The sequence below is a fragment of the Pyrus communis genome, chromosome 1 (genome assembly GCF_963583255.1).
Source record: "Pyrus communis chromosome 1, drPyrComm1.1, whole genome shotgun sequence".
Lineage (NCBI taxonomy): Eukaryota > Viridiplantae > Streptophyta > Magnoliopsida > Rosales > Rosaceae > Pyrus > Pyrus communis.
Window position 1 is genome coordinate 42,843,859 of NC_084803.1, and position 16,935 is coordinate 42,860,793.

Here is a 16,935-nt window from a genome sequence, read left to right on the forward strand (position 1 = left end):
CAGTCCAGTATATATTTGCAATTATATTCAGTTCATTCCCTGGGTGTAGGAATCTTTTTTCTGTTGAGAGGAAAGTGTGTTTTTTGGTCATTCAAATTTAACATCCTGTGAATCTGATCCGAGCTGGTTTTGCAAAGAACCGTCTGAGACCTTGGAGTCGGTGTTTTAAGGTGTGACACTGTCAAAGCACTCCTCAGTCTGAGTTCCAGAACTGGGCAGGTAGACAACGGGCACTCAAGAAACTTGTTCGGTCGCATCAATGTCCCGGAAATTACATATCAATGGAACTAGTGAAGCGCATCGACAAAACTTCCGCCCTTCCTGGTCGTTTTCTAGTTCTTGTTTGACGCCCGTGAAGCAGGCGTAATTACTAACTTCGAAGTTAATATCATCGAAGTTGACCGCCGCGTGCTAGTAGTTGCCGTTTCTCTTAGCGACAACCGGCAATACACTGATTGTGTCCATCAAGTTGTACTCACCGTTAATCTATTGTAGTCATTGATATTGACACTCTTTGCAATTCTCACAAATATATTTTTCTTTTTAATTATAGAAAGTTTGGAGTACAAAATGAGAATTTTAGAGTACCAATAACAATTTCCCCCTTGTAATAGATGAATATTGGTTTCGTAACAGGTTATATACCTGTGGAAAATTGAACTGAAATCTCTAGTGTAAAAATAAACTGAAATAACGGTTTAGGGTTAAGGAAACACTTAACTTGGACAACAAGAAAACTCAATTCTATTTTCTTCTTTTTCGAACAACGGTTCGTTTCATCGTTTGTGTTTTTTGTGCCTTTCACTTCCGCTGCTACGCTTGTGCTGCTCGTGTCTTTCGTGCCTTTCACTCTGTCGCATACGCTTGTGCTTGTTGTGTCGTTTGTTCCTATCACTTTCACTTTCATCAGACTCAGAACTAGCACTCTCATGTTCATCTTCATCTGACGCTTGATTTTGTTCTTGCAATATGAGCCGGGGCATCTGCTTCAAGTACTCGCGCAGGTTCTTAGTGACGCCGCCCAGCCCAATGGATGTGAAAAAGTTAATAGCAAAGCGGGTGTTCTTGGGATTATCCTTTGGGAAAATAGAATCATAACAGCCCTGCATCTGCATTGCAGGATCATTGAGTCGCTCATTCAGCAATCGAATGCCAAGATGCTGTGACAATTCCTGGAAAAGGAACTTGAGGAAAATCCGAGAAGATGAAGTGGTGCCCTCTTCCGTCAGGCGTATATAGGCCAGCACATGCCAGGGGAGGGCGTCTGAGCTGAGTAAATGCGCAAAAAACTTCGCAACATTACGTAGACTATTTGTTTCAAGACGGTGGATCATGGAATACTGCTGCACAAAGCACTTCTCGAAGTTTTGTTGGTAGACTTTGTTGATCAAGCAGAACCTCTGCCCCAAGAGACCATAATAGCGGCTGTAGGTTCTCTCCTGACTGCAGCATTCCAGAAGCATGATGCATACTTCCATCTCTTGGCCAGGCTCGAGCTTAATCTCCATCAGCTTATGTCCCACCTCCTCGAAACATAAACCGGACATGCTTGTAAGATAGATTGTTCTTCGAAGATTTACGAGATTAGTCTGTGTCTGGTCACTTATTTCCATCTGCTGCTGCTCATTCTCTTCCTCTTCCTCTTCATCATCCTCACTATCCGAAACTGCATCAACTGCATCATAAGTACTGGCTTCTTTATCTTCAGACTCGTCACCGAGAATGGTTTTCTTGAGTTCTTTGTACCGCTTTTCGCTCTCGAGGTAATCAGGATCGGGCTGAAAGAGATCAAGGCTAGTCTGTGGATCAATCTCATCTCGAAGAGAAATCTCATGCGTCAACTGATCTTCTTGCTCTACTAAGTCCAGCTCGGGAAGAAAAGCCAGGTGACCCTGAAACTTGGCCCGTTGCTTAGCGAACAAGTTTTCGATCTATGTCTCCCTGGTAAAGAATTCCACGAAAGCGCTCAAAGATAAAATAGAGGCCTTTAGGCGAAAGGTCCCGAAGCATTGATCCACGTTCAGTCACAAAGACAACGGCAACTTCAACCTTGAAGTCTGTAGGATTGTCCAACAGAAAAGTGAGCAATTCCAAAGCTATAATCTCGTGAGCCACCTGCTGGTTCACCAGATGCGCTATGAACTTCGCGGCGGCTAGTAGCCGAAGCTTGTCTTTTCGCTCAAAAGCTCTCTGAAATCGTAGCTGAGGCTTGTCTTTTAGATCAAAAGCTCTCTGAAATTGTAAGACGAGTCTTCCCAATAAAAGCTGACCAACCTCAGGAAACTTTGTGTTGACAACAGCTACCAATGCTGCAAGCACATTTAGTGAACCAGGGCGACGCCGTCTGCGTTTTCATGCAGGATTGGCAGAATAGACCACGTCCGCGAATCAGATTCTCGGCCAAAATTTCCGGGATTATATACTTGATGTTGGTGACATTCAACTTGTTGACAAGGCCGTTGATACTCTTTCTGAGGGCGTCCCACGTCAACCGCTGATACTCAACGCTTCTCTTATCCTCGACTTGTTTCATCATACGGGACAACTTGAATGGGGGCATGTAAACTCCATGAGTTTCATCATCGTGTCCCAAATAGTGACGACGTGAATTCGGCCCGCTGTTTTTACAGCCATCTTCGGTCGCCAGCCTCCTCTGACTCATAGAGATCGCCATTGCCGCCATAGTTTTGGTGCAGCTGCAAAAGATAAAACAACCCTATATTAACCCTAAATCCTTTTATATAGGAAGCAAATGTAAAATCGTCTACGAATTGGAATACTAGTAGGAATCGGAAAACTAATTAATAAAGAACTCGACCAAAAAAATAAATAATTAGAACAATTCCTTGTGGAAGAAGGAAAGAGAGAAAGTTATCTAAAATCCTAAAGTTTCTTAAAAATTAAGAAAACTATAAATTTATCTTTTCAGATTTTCACTTGGGTCCAATCTGTTGCATGAACTTTATCTCAAAATATTCTTTTACGATAAAATTTTCATTTGTGACCAGAACACGGTGGTACGTCATGTGTTTTTATATAAATGGTGGAAAATTTTAATTTTTAAGTCATTAACTTTTTAACACACATATCCTACCATTTTGTATAGAGATACGTAGTGTATCACTCCATGTTTCGATTACACTGAAAAATCTCTCTTCCATTACTATAATGTAAGACAAACATGAACCAAAAAAAAAAAAAAAAAAAAGATGAAAATTAGACCGATAATTTACATTTTTCAATTGTACACATTCGATATTGTCACGTGCTGATCCCGAGATACATCCAAGATTGACACATGGCGTCACCAATACTTGTACATGACATGACCAAAATGCAAATAATTTTTTTTCTTTTGTTTCATGACTGCATTTAACCTTTGTTAGACCGCCTATGTACCGAAAGACAGAATCAAGCCATTCGAAATTCCCTATTCAATTTAATTTTGTCTTTCTAATAAGAAACCACAATTACCAATATCCACCAACCAATTCTATTCATTCACAGCCAAAGTTCCATAACCTTTATTTAGCAACCTAATCGATTACTACTAAAATTATTGAAAACGGGACTCGAATTTCCAAATTCGATGTCCGAAACCCACATGCACTGCCGTACATATTTTTATTTTATACACTAGGTTGGAGAGCAAAAGGCATTTTCAAAGTGCTAAATACTTTGGAGACAACCGAAGGGCCTGCCCGCCACGTAGTTTAAGCAATTTTTAAGGCCAACAAAACGACATAAAAAAAAAAAGGAGATCAAAAGAAGCAGCAGACCTTGTTAATGAAGAAAGATGAACAGTTCCTGCCAACATTGCTTGGAGGCCTAAAACATCCAAGCAACAATGAGCCAGATAGAAGTTTACCTTTCCGATCGCAACCCATCTGTCATTATTCCATACTTGGAGCACACGGATCCTATAATTTTCCATGCTAATCCAAACGTGTAATCTAACCTGCAGAGTTGCCAAAAGGGAGCCTGTACCCTTCACATATCGATAGTAACTTTTTGTAAAACAACATCGTCTTGAATCAGGATAGACGATATCTAAGCCACATTAAGGATTCCTTGAGAGAAAGGGAGAGGAGGGCGGAGTTATTCAACAGAAATAACATAAATAATGATTTAAGACAGCGATCCTAATATTTGTATTCTAGTACGGACAAGGCTCTTTATCTTACTTTTGCATTCTAGGAAGAACTGGAGATTTTCCTTATTATAGCCTCACTGCATAAACATCCATTATTCGTAAAATTTCTGGATAAATGAATTTATGAGTTAAAACTCTTGGAAAGAATAAGAGCAAGAGGTTTCCAACAGCTTCTGAATGACCTAGAAAACCAGTGAGAGAGGAGGCTACCAGGCAAAAATAGCGTGGCCTGGAATATGGTACACCAAACTGTAACAGACGCAATATGAACTCCTGCAGAACCAAATTTGTTCTTCCCAATATCTCTATCATTTTTGTATGCTTATCAGATGTCTGCAGCCAGGAGATAAAACAAAGGAATTGGAACAAAATCAAATCAATATTTTACCTACAATTAAGGTAAAACTTTCAAGAATTGACCTCAAATCCGACAACATTTTCCACAAATAACACCATTGGAGGTCGAGATGTGTGTGGTATCAACTCAATAATGTTGAGAAATGAAAATGCCTGAGCATCGCCGGATTGCTTCTGGAGACCTATCCATAAGTAACTAGTGAAAATCTGTTTAAGCCGTTGCCATACATCTGTAAAGACGAAAATGATGAAAACTAACACTGTCGAGTGTAAGGTTGGCAAGGAGGAGAACGAAGCCATGCATCCGCCCCAATACGGTCGAGATCAGCAGCAGTAAGGCTCTGAATATTACCCTGTACAGACAAGAATATTCAAATTTCAGTGCAAGATGAGCTCAGGTAGGTTTAGGAAACATCATGTCTGAGCAGTTGAAAAGCCAAACATCAAAAAGCAGCTCAAAATACCAAACACCGGAACAAATGGTACTAATCCAAAACTGACCCAATGCAGAACCAGTTGAAAAGCACTTTTAAACCAAAATATTCAAACAAAATGTAAAACATCCAAAACTAACAGCATCTAAGAGATTAAGCGCCTGTTTGGAACTGTTCATGGAATGACAAAAAGTAATTTTTTATAACCAAAAGTGCTTCCGCCTATTTTGGCAAAAAAAACTTAAATAAGTATTTTGGATCATAAAAGCGCCGGAAGCATTAAGCACTTTGCATTTCAATAACAATTTCAACAGATAAAAGCACTTCTACAAAAGCGCTTAAGAGCAGAATGATTCTTACAAAAGCAGTCTCAAGGATCCCTAAGTGCAAGAAACTCAAATTGGGTAGCCATATATATACAAACTTTTGATCCCCAAGTAATCAACAAACACCACAAATTTGTACTTAGGCTGTGCACACTGTATAAAAAGGACCTTGAATTTGGATAAAATTACAAAATTAAACTAAAAAAATGGGAAGAACCTGATAGGGACGGTGGCCGAAATTGTGCTGGTAAACGTCGTTGGCGGTGTCGTTGATGTCGAACGCTTCCACAACTTCGGCGTTCACTCCTGCCCTCATTAGCGAGTACGTCTGACAATCGCAAAGATGCAAACTTGAGCAAAAAGCGTTGAAGAAATAAAAAAATGGGAAAGCAAAAAGGGGTATTTTGGGTATTTGGGTTATCGTATTACCATGCCGCCAATGCCGCAGTAGAACTCGAGGACCCGCCATGTCAGACTCACACAAAATAAGTAATTCAATTCCTCATTTTGATGGAATTGGACTCCTTAATTGGAGGTTGTATTCCAATTCCAAGAGTATGGAGGAATCGGAATCCATTTTTCTTACCCATTATCCTTAAATATTTATGATAGTTTCACTTTTGTCGGCCATCACTTTACCTAGCAAAGACCTCTTGTGCTTGGTTATTTTTCACAGTTTCTTGTTTTTTTAATAAACACTAGCATATATATGCCCACATACAAAGTGTGCGTGTGAACATTTTTTTATTTGGTTTTTAAACAGAAGAAGAGAGGAAGAGAGTGAGAAAGAACGTGGGAGTGCGGATGCAAGGGAGAGACGTTTTTTTTTAGGTTACATGTTGCTATGAAGCATCACTACAGCAGAGGTGTCATTGAACTAGGAAGTTGTGGTGGTCTGTTGCATGACAGAAGATCAAATTGCAAATATCTTCACCAAGGGACAAACTCATCTACCTAAAACAACTTCTGGGAGTGAAGCAGGAAAGCTTTAAGAGGGAGTATTAAAGTTAACCTATGTTATCTTTTTGCATGTCCATTTTGGTATTTTTGTAAGTCTTTGCATCTCCAAACTATTGCCACATGTATGGCTTAGATGTTTTGTAAAGAGCTGCCCTATAGTATTAGCAGTTGTCCTATGTACTGGGAACAATTATCCAAAGGGGTGTGTATCCACACACCCCTTTTTATTCTCACACACCTCTTGTTAATTTCTGTCCGTTGATCTTCTTTAATTTATCCAATCCGACAGTTGAAAACTAAAAAGATGTGAGAGAAGTAAAAAAAAGTGTGTGGATATCACATCCCTTATCCAAATAAAAAACTCTTCATGTGAAAAAAAAACCTCCTTTGCTCTCAGTTTTCTTCTTTGGTGTTTATGTATGTGATGACATCCCACATCGCTCAGGGAAGTGATCCTTATATGTATATTCATATCCCTACCTAGCACGAGGCCTTTTGGGAGCTCACTGGCTTCGAGTTCCATGGGAACTCCGAAGTTAAGCGAGTAGCGCGCGAGAGCATTCCCAGGATGGGTGGCCCATCGAGAAGTTCTCCTGTGAGTTCCCAAAAACAAAACCGTGAGGGCGGGTCGGGGCTCAAAGCGGACAATACTATCAGTTTTTATTTGAACCAAAAGATGTTCATTGAAATAATAAATCCAAAGCTGCTACATAAGTACTTATCATCCTCCCCACTTAGGGACACGTATTATCTAAGGTTTGACCTCGTTATTAATCACATCACATCTGAGTAGCTAGAAGTTTCACACAACAGTAAATACAACAAGGTGCAGTGCTATGCATAACCAAAAGTGTGATCATGCAATAATTATTATAACATAGAACTGCAGTAAAAGAGCCATCACCCAAAACCTAGAGGATGAAGGCCTCACTGCCAAGCCCACTTGTCCCCACTGATATTCTCCTTAGTCTCGTTACGTCCTGAAGGGGTCAATAAAACAAAATGTGAGTGGACCAGTTTTATCACAATTATAAAATCCTCATTTAAACATAATAACCCTTGTTTTGAAAATATACATAGTGAAAAACTATATAATATAATACTACCATAATAGTAAAGTCTCATTCATCAATATCAATGAAAAACCATCAAGTTAGGTCCAGAAATTATATCTTCCTTCAATCAATCATGTTAGCATCCACTAACATAAGTATAGCAAGCAGGAAATATACTAGCATCAACTAGTTAATCTCAATACCGGTAATAATCATCAACCCTAGCGTCTACTAGAACAAATATAACCTGCAAAACAAATCTACGACTAAAGATAGCTATACGACAAATCACATGATGACCATGTGGTGAAAATAGATCACAAATGATCTAAAGATATTATAAATATCGTCACTAGTCTCGTCAGCGACTAACATATTAATATGCATCCACATATCAAGCATATGTAAGCGTGTGTGTGTGTGTGTGTGTATTAATGACTAATTATGATTAAGCATTGCTCTTTTTCAAATTTTAATCATTTGACATGGTGATTATTACCATGGTACAGTGGTCGTATGAGGTGGTGGCGACAACAATGTTGGTGCAAGTGTCACGTGGTAATTGTTGGCAAGATAGTGATATTCTATGTATTGTCTTAAGTGGTTGCAATAGTAGTAGGGATGGTGATTATGGTGGAGACATGTTGATGGGGTGGTGGAGGAATGGGGGTGGGGCCGTGGTGATGATAGTGGTAGAGAAGCGAAAGGAAAGAGCTCTACAACAAGGAGGTATATACAGTCGTGCAAGGTTACTTATAGGACAAATTTGAGATATCTAACACTTAATTAGACACATATGAACTGTTGTGAAATATGATTGTTAAATTTGAATTAGGATTTGTAGTTATCTCGTTTGTAAAATAAGCATGTTAAGTTGAATCGAACTGAATCGCAGTATGTAACAACACCAATAGGGTCAACAGTGGGAAAAGAACCTGTCAATTGAACATCACTGGTGTGGCACGCCATCTCAGCAGCCATGTTAGTCTGTAGCATTATATCTTGCATCTCTTTCCTGAAGTCTGTGTGGTGATGTATTACTCGTAATTTAGCTATGAGGGAACATGAAAAGATGAAGTTACGCTTTATGTTCTTTTGTGTGCCTTTTTACGTGGACTAGATTTTCCGTTAAGCGTACGAAACTTGGATTTGTCAAGGAATTCTGATTGATCCAGAATGGCTGTTAGAGTTTGTGACTAGAAGATTCTGTTAGGGATCTTCAATTCCAATATATCGAACTCATGTATCTTTTTTCTTTGGATAATGGGCAGTTTGTAATCAGGCTTTTGTTATATGCAGTTGTTAATATGAAATATAATCATTGTAATTACTCGATTACACAAACACAATTATTGGTACAGTGTATATGTGCAGAAATAGTTAAGAAAATTTGACAATGATAGCATAAAACTTTCCAAACATTGGCATAGTCAAATTAGTTAAAGCACTGTCTTTCCTCTCTACACTCAAGTTCAAATCCTCCTAGTTTTCGCTTGAATTATGGCATAAAACTTGTATACAATGTTATTTTGGAACTGTGAAAACCCAGAGCTCCAAGGCATGTTTAACAACAATGAGCCAAGAATACTCCAAAAACCAAATGAAAACCCTAGTCCGTAGCTCGGATGGAACCAACTATCTTCAAGTAAACGACCAATTCCTCCCTCTTTTTGATCACCCGATGAAACTGCACTTTCAACATGGTATATATTGGTATTCAGACCATCTTCCATCCTAATCGAATCTAGAATCAAGGATGAGAAAAATGATGAAGATATGAATTAAATATGTGACGTCCCACATCGTCCAGGGGAGTGATCTTTATATATATATTTCTATCCCTACCTAGCACGAGGCCTTTTGGGAGCTCACTGGCTTCGGGTTTCCGAAATTAAGTGAGTAGCGCGTGAGAGCACTCCCAAGATGGGTGACCCATTGGGAAGTTCTCGTGTGAGTTCCCAGAAACAAAACCGTGAGGGCGTGGTCGGGGCCCAAAGGGGACAATATCGTGCTACGGTGGTGGAGTGGGCCCGGGAAGTGGTCCCCCCGGGGTTGGGATATGACAATTTGGTATCAGAGCCTACCCCTGGCCGCGTGTGTGCCGACGAGGACGTCGAGCCCCTAAAGAGGGTGGATTGTGACATCCCACATCACCCAGGGGTGTGATCCTTATATGTATATTCTCATCCCTATTTAGCACGAGGCCTTTTGGGAGCTCACTAGCTTCGGGTTCCATAGGAACTCAGAAGTTAAGCGAGAAATGGGCTAGAGCAATCCCATGATGGGTGACCCACTGGGAAGTTGCTCGTGAGTTCCCAAAAAAAAAATCGTGAGGGAATGGTAAGCCCAAAGCGGACAATATCGTGCTATGGTGGTGAAGCGGGTCCGGGAAGTGATCCGTCCCGGGCCGGGATGTGACAATTTCGTATCAGAGCCTAACCCTGGTTGTGGTGTGCCGACGAGGACGTCGGGCCCTTAAGGGGGTGGATTGTGACATCCCACATCGCCCAGAGGAATGATCCTTATATTTATATTCCTATCCCTACCTAGCACGAGACCTTTTGGGAGCTTACTAGCTTCGGGTTCTATGGGAACTCCAAAGTTAAGCGAGTAGCCTGCGAGAGCATTCCCAGGATGGGTGGCCCATCGAGAAGTTCTCGTGTGAGTTCCCAAAAACAAAACCGTGAGGGCGTTGTCGGGGCTCAAAGCGGACAATATCGTGCTACGGAGAAGTTTGACCGTGGCGATGAAATTTAGGTCAGATCCAATACTATCAGTTTTTTTTTTTTTTTTTTTTTTCCTTTGAAGTATTAGTGGGATTTAATGTTATTTATTATTTTTGTTAGATGCTAATAATGAGTTCAGTTTAAGTTTGCAATTTTATATGAGCATATTGTTAAAATTTGTTAGTATTTTCATGGAAGATTATGTTAATGGAGAATCCGGTTTATAATTTTCACACATGGTCTCTAATGTCTACTCACAATACTGTAAGCCATTATCATGACTTCTAAAAATTGGAATCGGTCTAATCATTCTCAAAGTACCCCTTATTTCAATGTAATAGATTGTGGAATATATATACTTCTATCAGTAGAAGGCGACTTAAATAATTCACTAATGAAGTGCACAAGATGACCATTTCAAAGTGCATTTAACTACTCCCATTCGTAAGGAACTTGATTAGTTCCCTAACGCTATGTTTGGATGAGAAAAATAAATGTCAGAATTTGGATAAATGTCAGAATTTGTAAATTGACTTGCACTAATTCCTTTGTTTGGATTTATAAACATAGGAATTTAGAATTTCACCGTGAAAAAAACCTTGGAAATTAGGACCTCCAATTCCCAAGTTTAAATTCCATGTAAGTAGGTGTCATTTCTCAATTTATATGATTGAGAGCTTAAAAATAACAAATTCCGTATTCAATTCCATTGTTCTCTTAGGTTAACCAAACAAGAAAATTCATAAATTCTAGAAAATAAAATCCCATCAATTCAATTTCCGTCATTTTAAAATTCCTTATTAATCTTAAATTTCTTCGTCCAAACATAGTGTAAATGTATTCATATCGTCACTTATAGAATCTTAGTCTTCACTAATGTCATTGCATATAATTAGATAACATAATTCAGCATTTCAACAATATAAAATCTTAGTCTCCACTTATATATCTGTTAATGGATACATGAGATTAGCTTGGCCAAGTAATTCATATGATTCCATGGTGAGGAATAGCTTGACTTACTATCTCAACTTGCGGCATTGGTTAGGTAATGCTCAACAATTGTATTTTCTTCCTACATTTGTTTATGGTGGATTGTCCTAGTCCTGGTGGATACACCTGCTGCTTTCCTTTTCACCGTGACCTCTACTACAATCCCATCACCTCCCCTTTCCTGTGCTTCTGACATCGTTCTTTTTCTATGTAAGCTCTTAAACCTTTGTAGAACTCATACATGTTGTGGTGAGTTCAGTGTTTGGCTATCAATCACTTTCAATTTTTATTTACATATTATTCATTTCATTGTCTACCAATCTTCACATGTGATAAATAGTACAAGTTAATTTGTAGATTTTGTTCAAACTTTCTGAGATTTGATGTGTCTTCAAATTGTTTAACTGGAGATCTGGAACCATGACTTCTGCCAATCCATGAAACCAGGTGGTGGGGGAAAGCCATTCAGGGAACTCCGACAGCTAATTAATAGAGACATTTTCCTTTAGAGATTAATTGACGACTTAAGATTCGTTAGAACTACACAGTTTGGTTATGGTAGAGTAAAATAGCGTGATTATCCGCATATATTGTGAGATTATCAATAGCATTATCTATCAAAACTTTTGTATGTAAATAGTGTAAAAAGTATGTACACATCAAAGTATTATCCTTTATCTATATATATAAAGGGAGAAGACCAGTTTGGTGAAGCATTCAAAATACCAAAAATTGTCCTTCAAGAATTCTTAAAATTACAATTGAACCATAAGAATTTAAAGTAATTCACCACATTTTAATTTTGAATGAATTTTAAATTTAAAACTTTAATTAAAAAAAAACTCCCATGTTAGTGGGCGGTTTCATGGTTTTGCTTCATTTTTTTTATGAATAATTTTTTAATAAAAATATAAAATAGTTATTTAAAAAAAAATTAAAAGACATAACCTAATATAAAAAGGTCAATTGCCACACGCGTATGCGTGTGGCAAGAGGCTAGTGTATAAATAATACTAAATACAAAAAAATTTGTACGGTTTTCATTCCCGCATCACCGCACTGGCATCGTTTGCTAGTTACCATTAACACACGTAACTTAAAGTTTTTATATCCCTCATAGCAAAATTACCATTAATACAGCACCACACAGACACCAGGAAAAAGAGATGCAAGATATAATGTTACATATTAACATGGCAGCTGAGATGGCGTGCGACACCAGTGAAGCTCATTTGACATGTTCTTTTCCCAATGTTGACACTGTTGGTGTTGCATACTTCAATTAAGTTCAATTCAAATTAGCATGCTTATTTAACAAATGAGATAACCACAAATCCTAACTCAATTGTGAAAATCATATTTCACTATATTTCAGGTGTGTCGAATTGAGTGTTAGATATCGCAAACTTTGTCCAGTAAGCAACCTTGCACGACCAAATACACCTCCTTGTTGTGGAGCTCTTTCCCTTCGCTTCTCTCTACCACTACCATCACCACGCCCCATCCCCATTCCTCCACCACCCCAATACCATGTTGCCCACCACAATCAGCACCCCTACTATTGCAGCCACTTAAGACAACACCTATACTATCACCATCTTGATGACCATCACCACATGGCACTTGCACCAGCTTTGTTGGTGCCACCACGTCATATGACCACTTTGTCATGGTAATAATCACCAGTTCAAATAATGAAAATTTGAAAAACAGCAATGCTTATTTATAAATTAGTCGTTAAAATATCTATGACAATCCACAAATTCTATTAAACTTTCTGATAGAAGTCTCAAAAACTCCATTATAATCCAAATAGAATTCAGTAAAATTCCACATGGATCAAGCTCAAAATTCATATATTCATAATTCCGTAAAAATCCATCAAACTCTATATACGATACACCACCTAAGATTATCTGAAAGCTACTAGCCCTGATTTCTGAAGCCAGGAAGATTTTGAGCAAACATTAAACAAAAAAAAAAAAAAAAAATTCTACCCTAATTAAAAGTTTAAAACCACACTAGTTTTCTTTGGGGTTGGACCAAGGACCATCTTTGTGCGTGGAAAATTAGGTCTGAATGTGATATGAATAAGGCATGTCACACTTTTCTTTTTCCATTTCGTCTTTTTCTTCTTGACTGACCTAAGAACTAGTCAGCAACGCGTCGGTCTTTTTCCATTTCGTCTTTTTCTTCTTGACTGACCTAAGAACTAGTCAGCAACGCGTTGGTCTACCATGATGTGGAGATGGATGTAGACAAAATAGCAGCTCTTTGATAAGCAATCGTGACTTTGTCTATTGCTTGACCGACACTGTATTAGTCTTGCAACCCTTATGAGTGCAATTATGCCAAGTACAACATGCAGCATGGCCCTTAGGAAATTTCCTGGCACTGCTCTTGAGCGTGACACGCTTACTGACGCTGGTATTATCTTTCAACATATTGTATTGAGTAGGCCACAATTGGACCTCCTCTCCTCAATAATATGTTTATATAACTGGATGAAAGCACTACAAATTACTCATTCCCCACTCACCCCAAAGACTTGATATATAGTTTATATTAAAAAAAAAAAAACCATATGGATAATCCCATGAGAGTTGTTTCACTTCTCAGATTTCTAAGCATTGTAATAACTATTAGCATTTGCTCATGCAATGGCAATCTGATCAGTGCGCCTTGCAAGGAATATGAGAGACAATCACTTTTGATGTTGAAGCAAGACCTCAAGGATCCTTCAAACCGGCTTTCATCTTGGGTTGGCAGCGAAGGAGACTGCTGCAACTGGACTGGAGTTATCTGCGATAAGAAAACCGGTCATGTCTGCGAGCTCCACCTTGGGAATTATTATGCAGATGAGGAATTTTCAAATGAGAGTTTGTGCTTGGGTGGTAAGTTAAATCCTTCTCTGCTCAATTTAAAGCATCTTAGCTACCTGGACCTATACGGAAATGATTTTGAAGGAAAACAGATTCCTAGCTTCTTAGGTTCGTTGAAAAGTTTAAGATATCTCAACCTTTCAGAAGCAATGTTTGGAGGAACAATTCCTCCTCAACTAGGAAACCTCTCGAGTCTTCGCACTCTTTCTCTGTTTGATAACAAATTTGTAGTTGAGAACCTTCAATGGATTTCTGGCCTTTCTCATTTGCAACACCTGGATATTGCTGCTATAGATCTTAGCAAAGTATCACATTGGTTGCAGGGGACAAGCACACTTCCCTCTCAGCTGGTAGAACTACATATGTCTGAATGTTATCTAGGTGTCCTACCAGGCGGAATTTCGAACATGACTAGTCTTCGAGTTCTTAATCTCGATTACAACTCTATCAGTTCTATAATTCCCAAATGGTTGTATACTTTTAGCAATCTTGAAACACTAGTTCTTTCAGAAAATAACTTTCATGGTGAAATTTCAAGTTCCATTGGAAACTTAACAGCCCTTGTCAATCTTGACATATCAGACAACCAACTTGATGGGAAAATCCCAAACTCATTGGGAAACCTTTGTAAGCTGATGTCTCTCCAATTTCCGAGGAACAATTTCAGCGGAAGCATTTCAGAAATATTTGAAAGCTTGTCTACGTGCAGTTCAGGTCGCATTGAGTTTTTAGATCTATCAGATAATAATCTTTCAGGTCATCTGTCTCAGCTTGGTAACTTCAAAAATTTAGGCTCGCTTTACTTTTCAAATAATTCAATATCAGGTCCAATTCCAGTATCCTTGGGAAGTCTGTCATGCTTAGAAGGTTTGGCCATTGGTAACAATCAATTAGAGGGTGTTGTCTCCGAAGTTCATTTCACCAATCTTACAAAACTGAAATACTTTTCTGCGAGCGAAAATTCGTTGACTCTGAAAACTAGTCCAGATTGGCTTCCTCCCTTCCAATTATACACCTTGTTTCTAAATTCTTGGCATCTAGAGCCATCAGAGTTGCCTGCATGGCTTCAAACTCAAACAAATCTGTATGCTCTTAACCTGTCAAATACAGCTCTTTCAGGTATCATTCCTACCTGGTTTTGGAACTTTTCTTCTCCTGGATTACTATTTGTGGATCTCTCGTCCAATCAATTGTACGGAAAAGTTCCGAATATAGATTCTAGATTTTCAGAAGTAATTAACCTAGGTTCTAACCAGTTCCACGGTTCATTACCTCTATTTTCTTCCAACATAACTACACTAGATCTTTCCAACTCATCATTTTCCGGAACTCTCTTTCATTTCTTGTGTGACAAGACTGATGGGCCAAAACAACTTGAAATTCTTCAGCTTCAAGACAATTTTCTCAACGGAGAAATTCCTGACTGTTTGGACAATCTGCAATACTTGAAAGTTCTCAACTTAGAAAACAACAGTTTGGGTGGGAACATTCCAGCCTCCGTTGGGCACTTAGGACTCCTCCAATCGTTGCACTTGCGCAATAATCACTTATCTGGAGAAGTACCTACTTCCCTACAAAAATGTGAGTCCTTGGTCCTTCTTGACCTTCACAGAAATGAATTTGTTGGAAGCATACCAACATGGATTGGTAAAAGCCTTTCACATTTGAGATTTCTCAACCTCCGTTCGAACATGCTTCACAACAACATTCCTCATGAACTATGCAATCTCCGAAATCTCCAGATCCTGGACCTCGCGGAGAACCACCTTTCCGGAGCAATACCAACATGTTTCAAGAATTTCACAGCCATGGCAAATTTTTCAAACTCGAGAGACCCCATTTTGTTCTCCTCTGAATCATTTGGTGATGATGAAACTTCTTTCCAGTACAACTACATAGAGAATGTAATCTTGGTGAGAAAAGGTAGGGAGGTGGAGTACAACAAAATACTTACTTTGGTGACAAGCTTGGACCTTTCAGACAACTTTATATCCGGAGAGATCCCTAAAGAGCTGACCATCCTCATCTGTTTGCAATCATTCAACTTATCAGGAAATCTTTTGGCTGGAAACATCCCTTCAAAGATTGGTGATATGAGATGGTTAGAATCTCTCGATTTCTCGAGGAACAAACTTACCGGTCAGATTTCTCCAAGCATGTCAAAGTTAACATTTCTAAGCAACTTGAACTTGTCCTACAACTATCTGACAGGACAGATTCCGGAAAGCACACAACTTCAGAGCCTTGATCGGTCAAGTTTCTTTGGCAATAAACTTTGTGGACCTCCACTGGAGAAGTGCAGCACAAACCATGGTGGGAGTTCGGTTTCATCGGGTGATCAAAAAAAGGGAGGAATTGGTCTTTTACTAGAAGACGGTTGGTTCGATCTGAGCTTGGGACTAGGGTTTGCATTTGGATTTTGGAGTGTTCTTGGCTCGTTGTTGTTGAACATGCCATGGAGTACTGGGTTTTCGCGGTTCCAAAATAACATTGTGAGCAAGTTCTATGCCATAATTCAAGAGAAACTATGAGCATTCGAACTGAAGTGTAGAGAGAAAGAGCGTTGCTTTAACCAACTTGGGTACGCCAATGTTTGAAAAGCTTTATGATATTACTGTTGAATCTTCATAACTATTACTGCATGTATAAGTTGTACCAATATTTATGTTTGTGTATGCGAACAGAGTAATTTTCTTGCTAATTTCAAACAAATACGCAATTATCATAATCGTATTCCAAATAAACAATTGCACAACAAGAATCTAGTTACTGCTCATCATCCAAAGAAGTTTAGTTCTTCCCTTTCACTTCTCTCTACTTGCGTGAATCACCTCCTGTAAATATGACAATTTCAATACCATCATAAGTTTAGGCTCATAGCATCAGAATTATTATTTTAAATTGAACATATCATATGCTTGTAATGTCATGACACTATCAAAACAGAAATATTAGTGCCTTCAGATTACTATCATCGAAGTACATAAACTAAAAAGGAAATAAATGCATGCCAAACAGGGGTTTTATATGGTAAATTCGGAGCCATGTA

General features: G+C 38.7%; 2 protein-coding genes and 1 pseudogene across 3 annotated transcripts; 1 reads left to right on the plus strand and 2 right to left on the minus strand.

Annotated features, from left to right (window-relative positions):
- Positions 1–120: 120 nt before the first annotated feature.
- Positions 121–3,964, minus strand: LOC137713424 (uncharacterized; annotated as a pseudogene).
- Positions 3,965–3,998: 34 nt separating this feature from the next.
- Positions 3,999–12,675, minus strand: LOC137728279 (tRNA (cytosine(38)-C(5))-methyltransferase 2-like). The gene is made up of 7 exons (XM_068467116.1): positions 12,429–12,675; positions 5,700–5,794; positions 5,488–5,598; positions 4,770–4,863; positions 4,574–4,692; positions 4,185–4,486; positions 3,999–4,070 (listed from the first exon to the last, which is right to left on the minus strand). The coding sequence occupies exons 1-6, from the start codon at positions 12,673–12,675 to the stop codon at positions 4,220–4,222; spliced, it is 933 nt and encodes a 310-aa protein (XP_068323217.1). The 3' UTR covers positions 3,999–4,070; positions 4,185–4,219.
- A 730-nt stretch (positions 12,676–13,405) lies between these two features.
- On the plus strand, positions 13,406–16,608 carry LOC137713433 (receptor-like protein EIX1). 2 transcript variants are annotated; one of them, XM_068452734.1, is made up of 2 exons: positions 13,406–15,987; positions 16,098–16,280. In XM_068452734.1, exons 1-2 carry the CDS (start codon positions 13,589–13,591, stop codon positions 16,132–16,134), a joined length of 2,436 nt encoding a protein of 811 aa, XP_068308835.1. In that variant the 5' UTR covers positions 13,406–13,588; the 3' UTR covers positions 16,135–16,280. The 2 variants fall into 2 exon arrangements, with proteins under 2 accessions (XP_068308835.1, XP_068308826.1); XM_068452725.1 differs by having other exon boundaries at positions 13,411–16,608.
- The last annotated feature ends 327 nt before the right edge of the window (positions 16,609–16,935 follow it).

Bases quoted from the DNA above. Each gene is read 5' to 3' on its own strand.
- LOC137728279 (XM_068467116.1), bottom strand. From the start codon at position 12,675: ATGACAAAGTGGTCATATGACGTGGTGGCACCAACAAAGCTGGTGCAA. The intron at 5,599-5,699 runs GTAATACGATAA...TGCGATTGTCAG, and splicing joins ACTGCGGCATTGGCGGCATG to ACGTACTCGCTAATGAGGGC. The intron at 4,693-4,769 runs GTTAGTTTTCAT...ACTTATGGATAG, and splicing joins CCAACCTTACACTCGACAGT to GTCTCCAGAAGCAATCCGGC.
- LOC137713433 (XM_068452725.1), top strand. From the start codon at position 13,589: ATGGATAATCCCATGAGAGTTGTTTCACTTCTCAGATTTCTAAGCATT.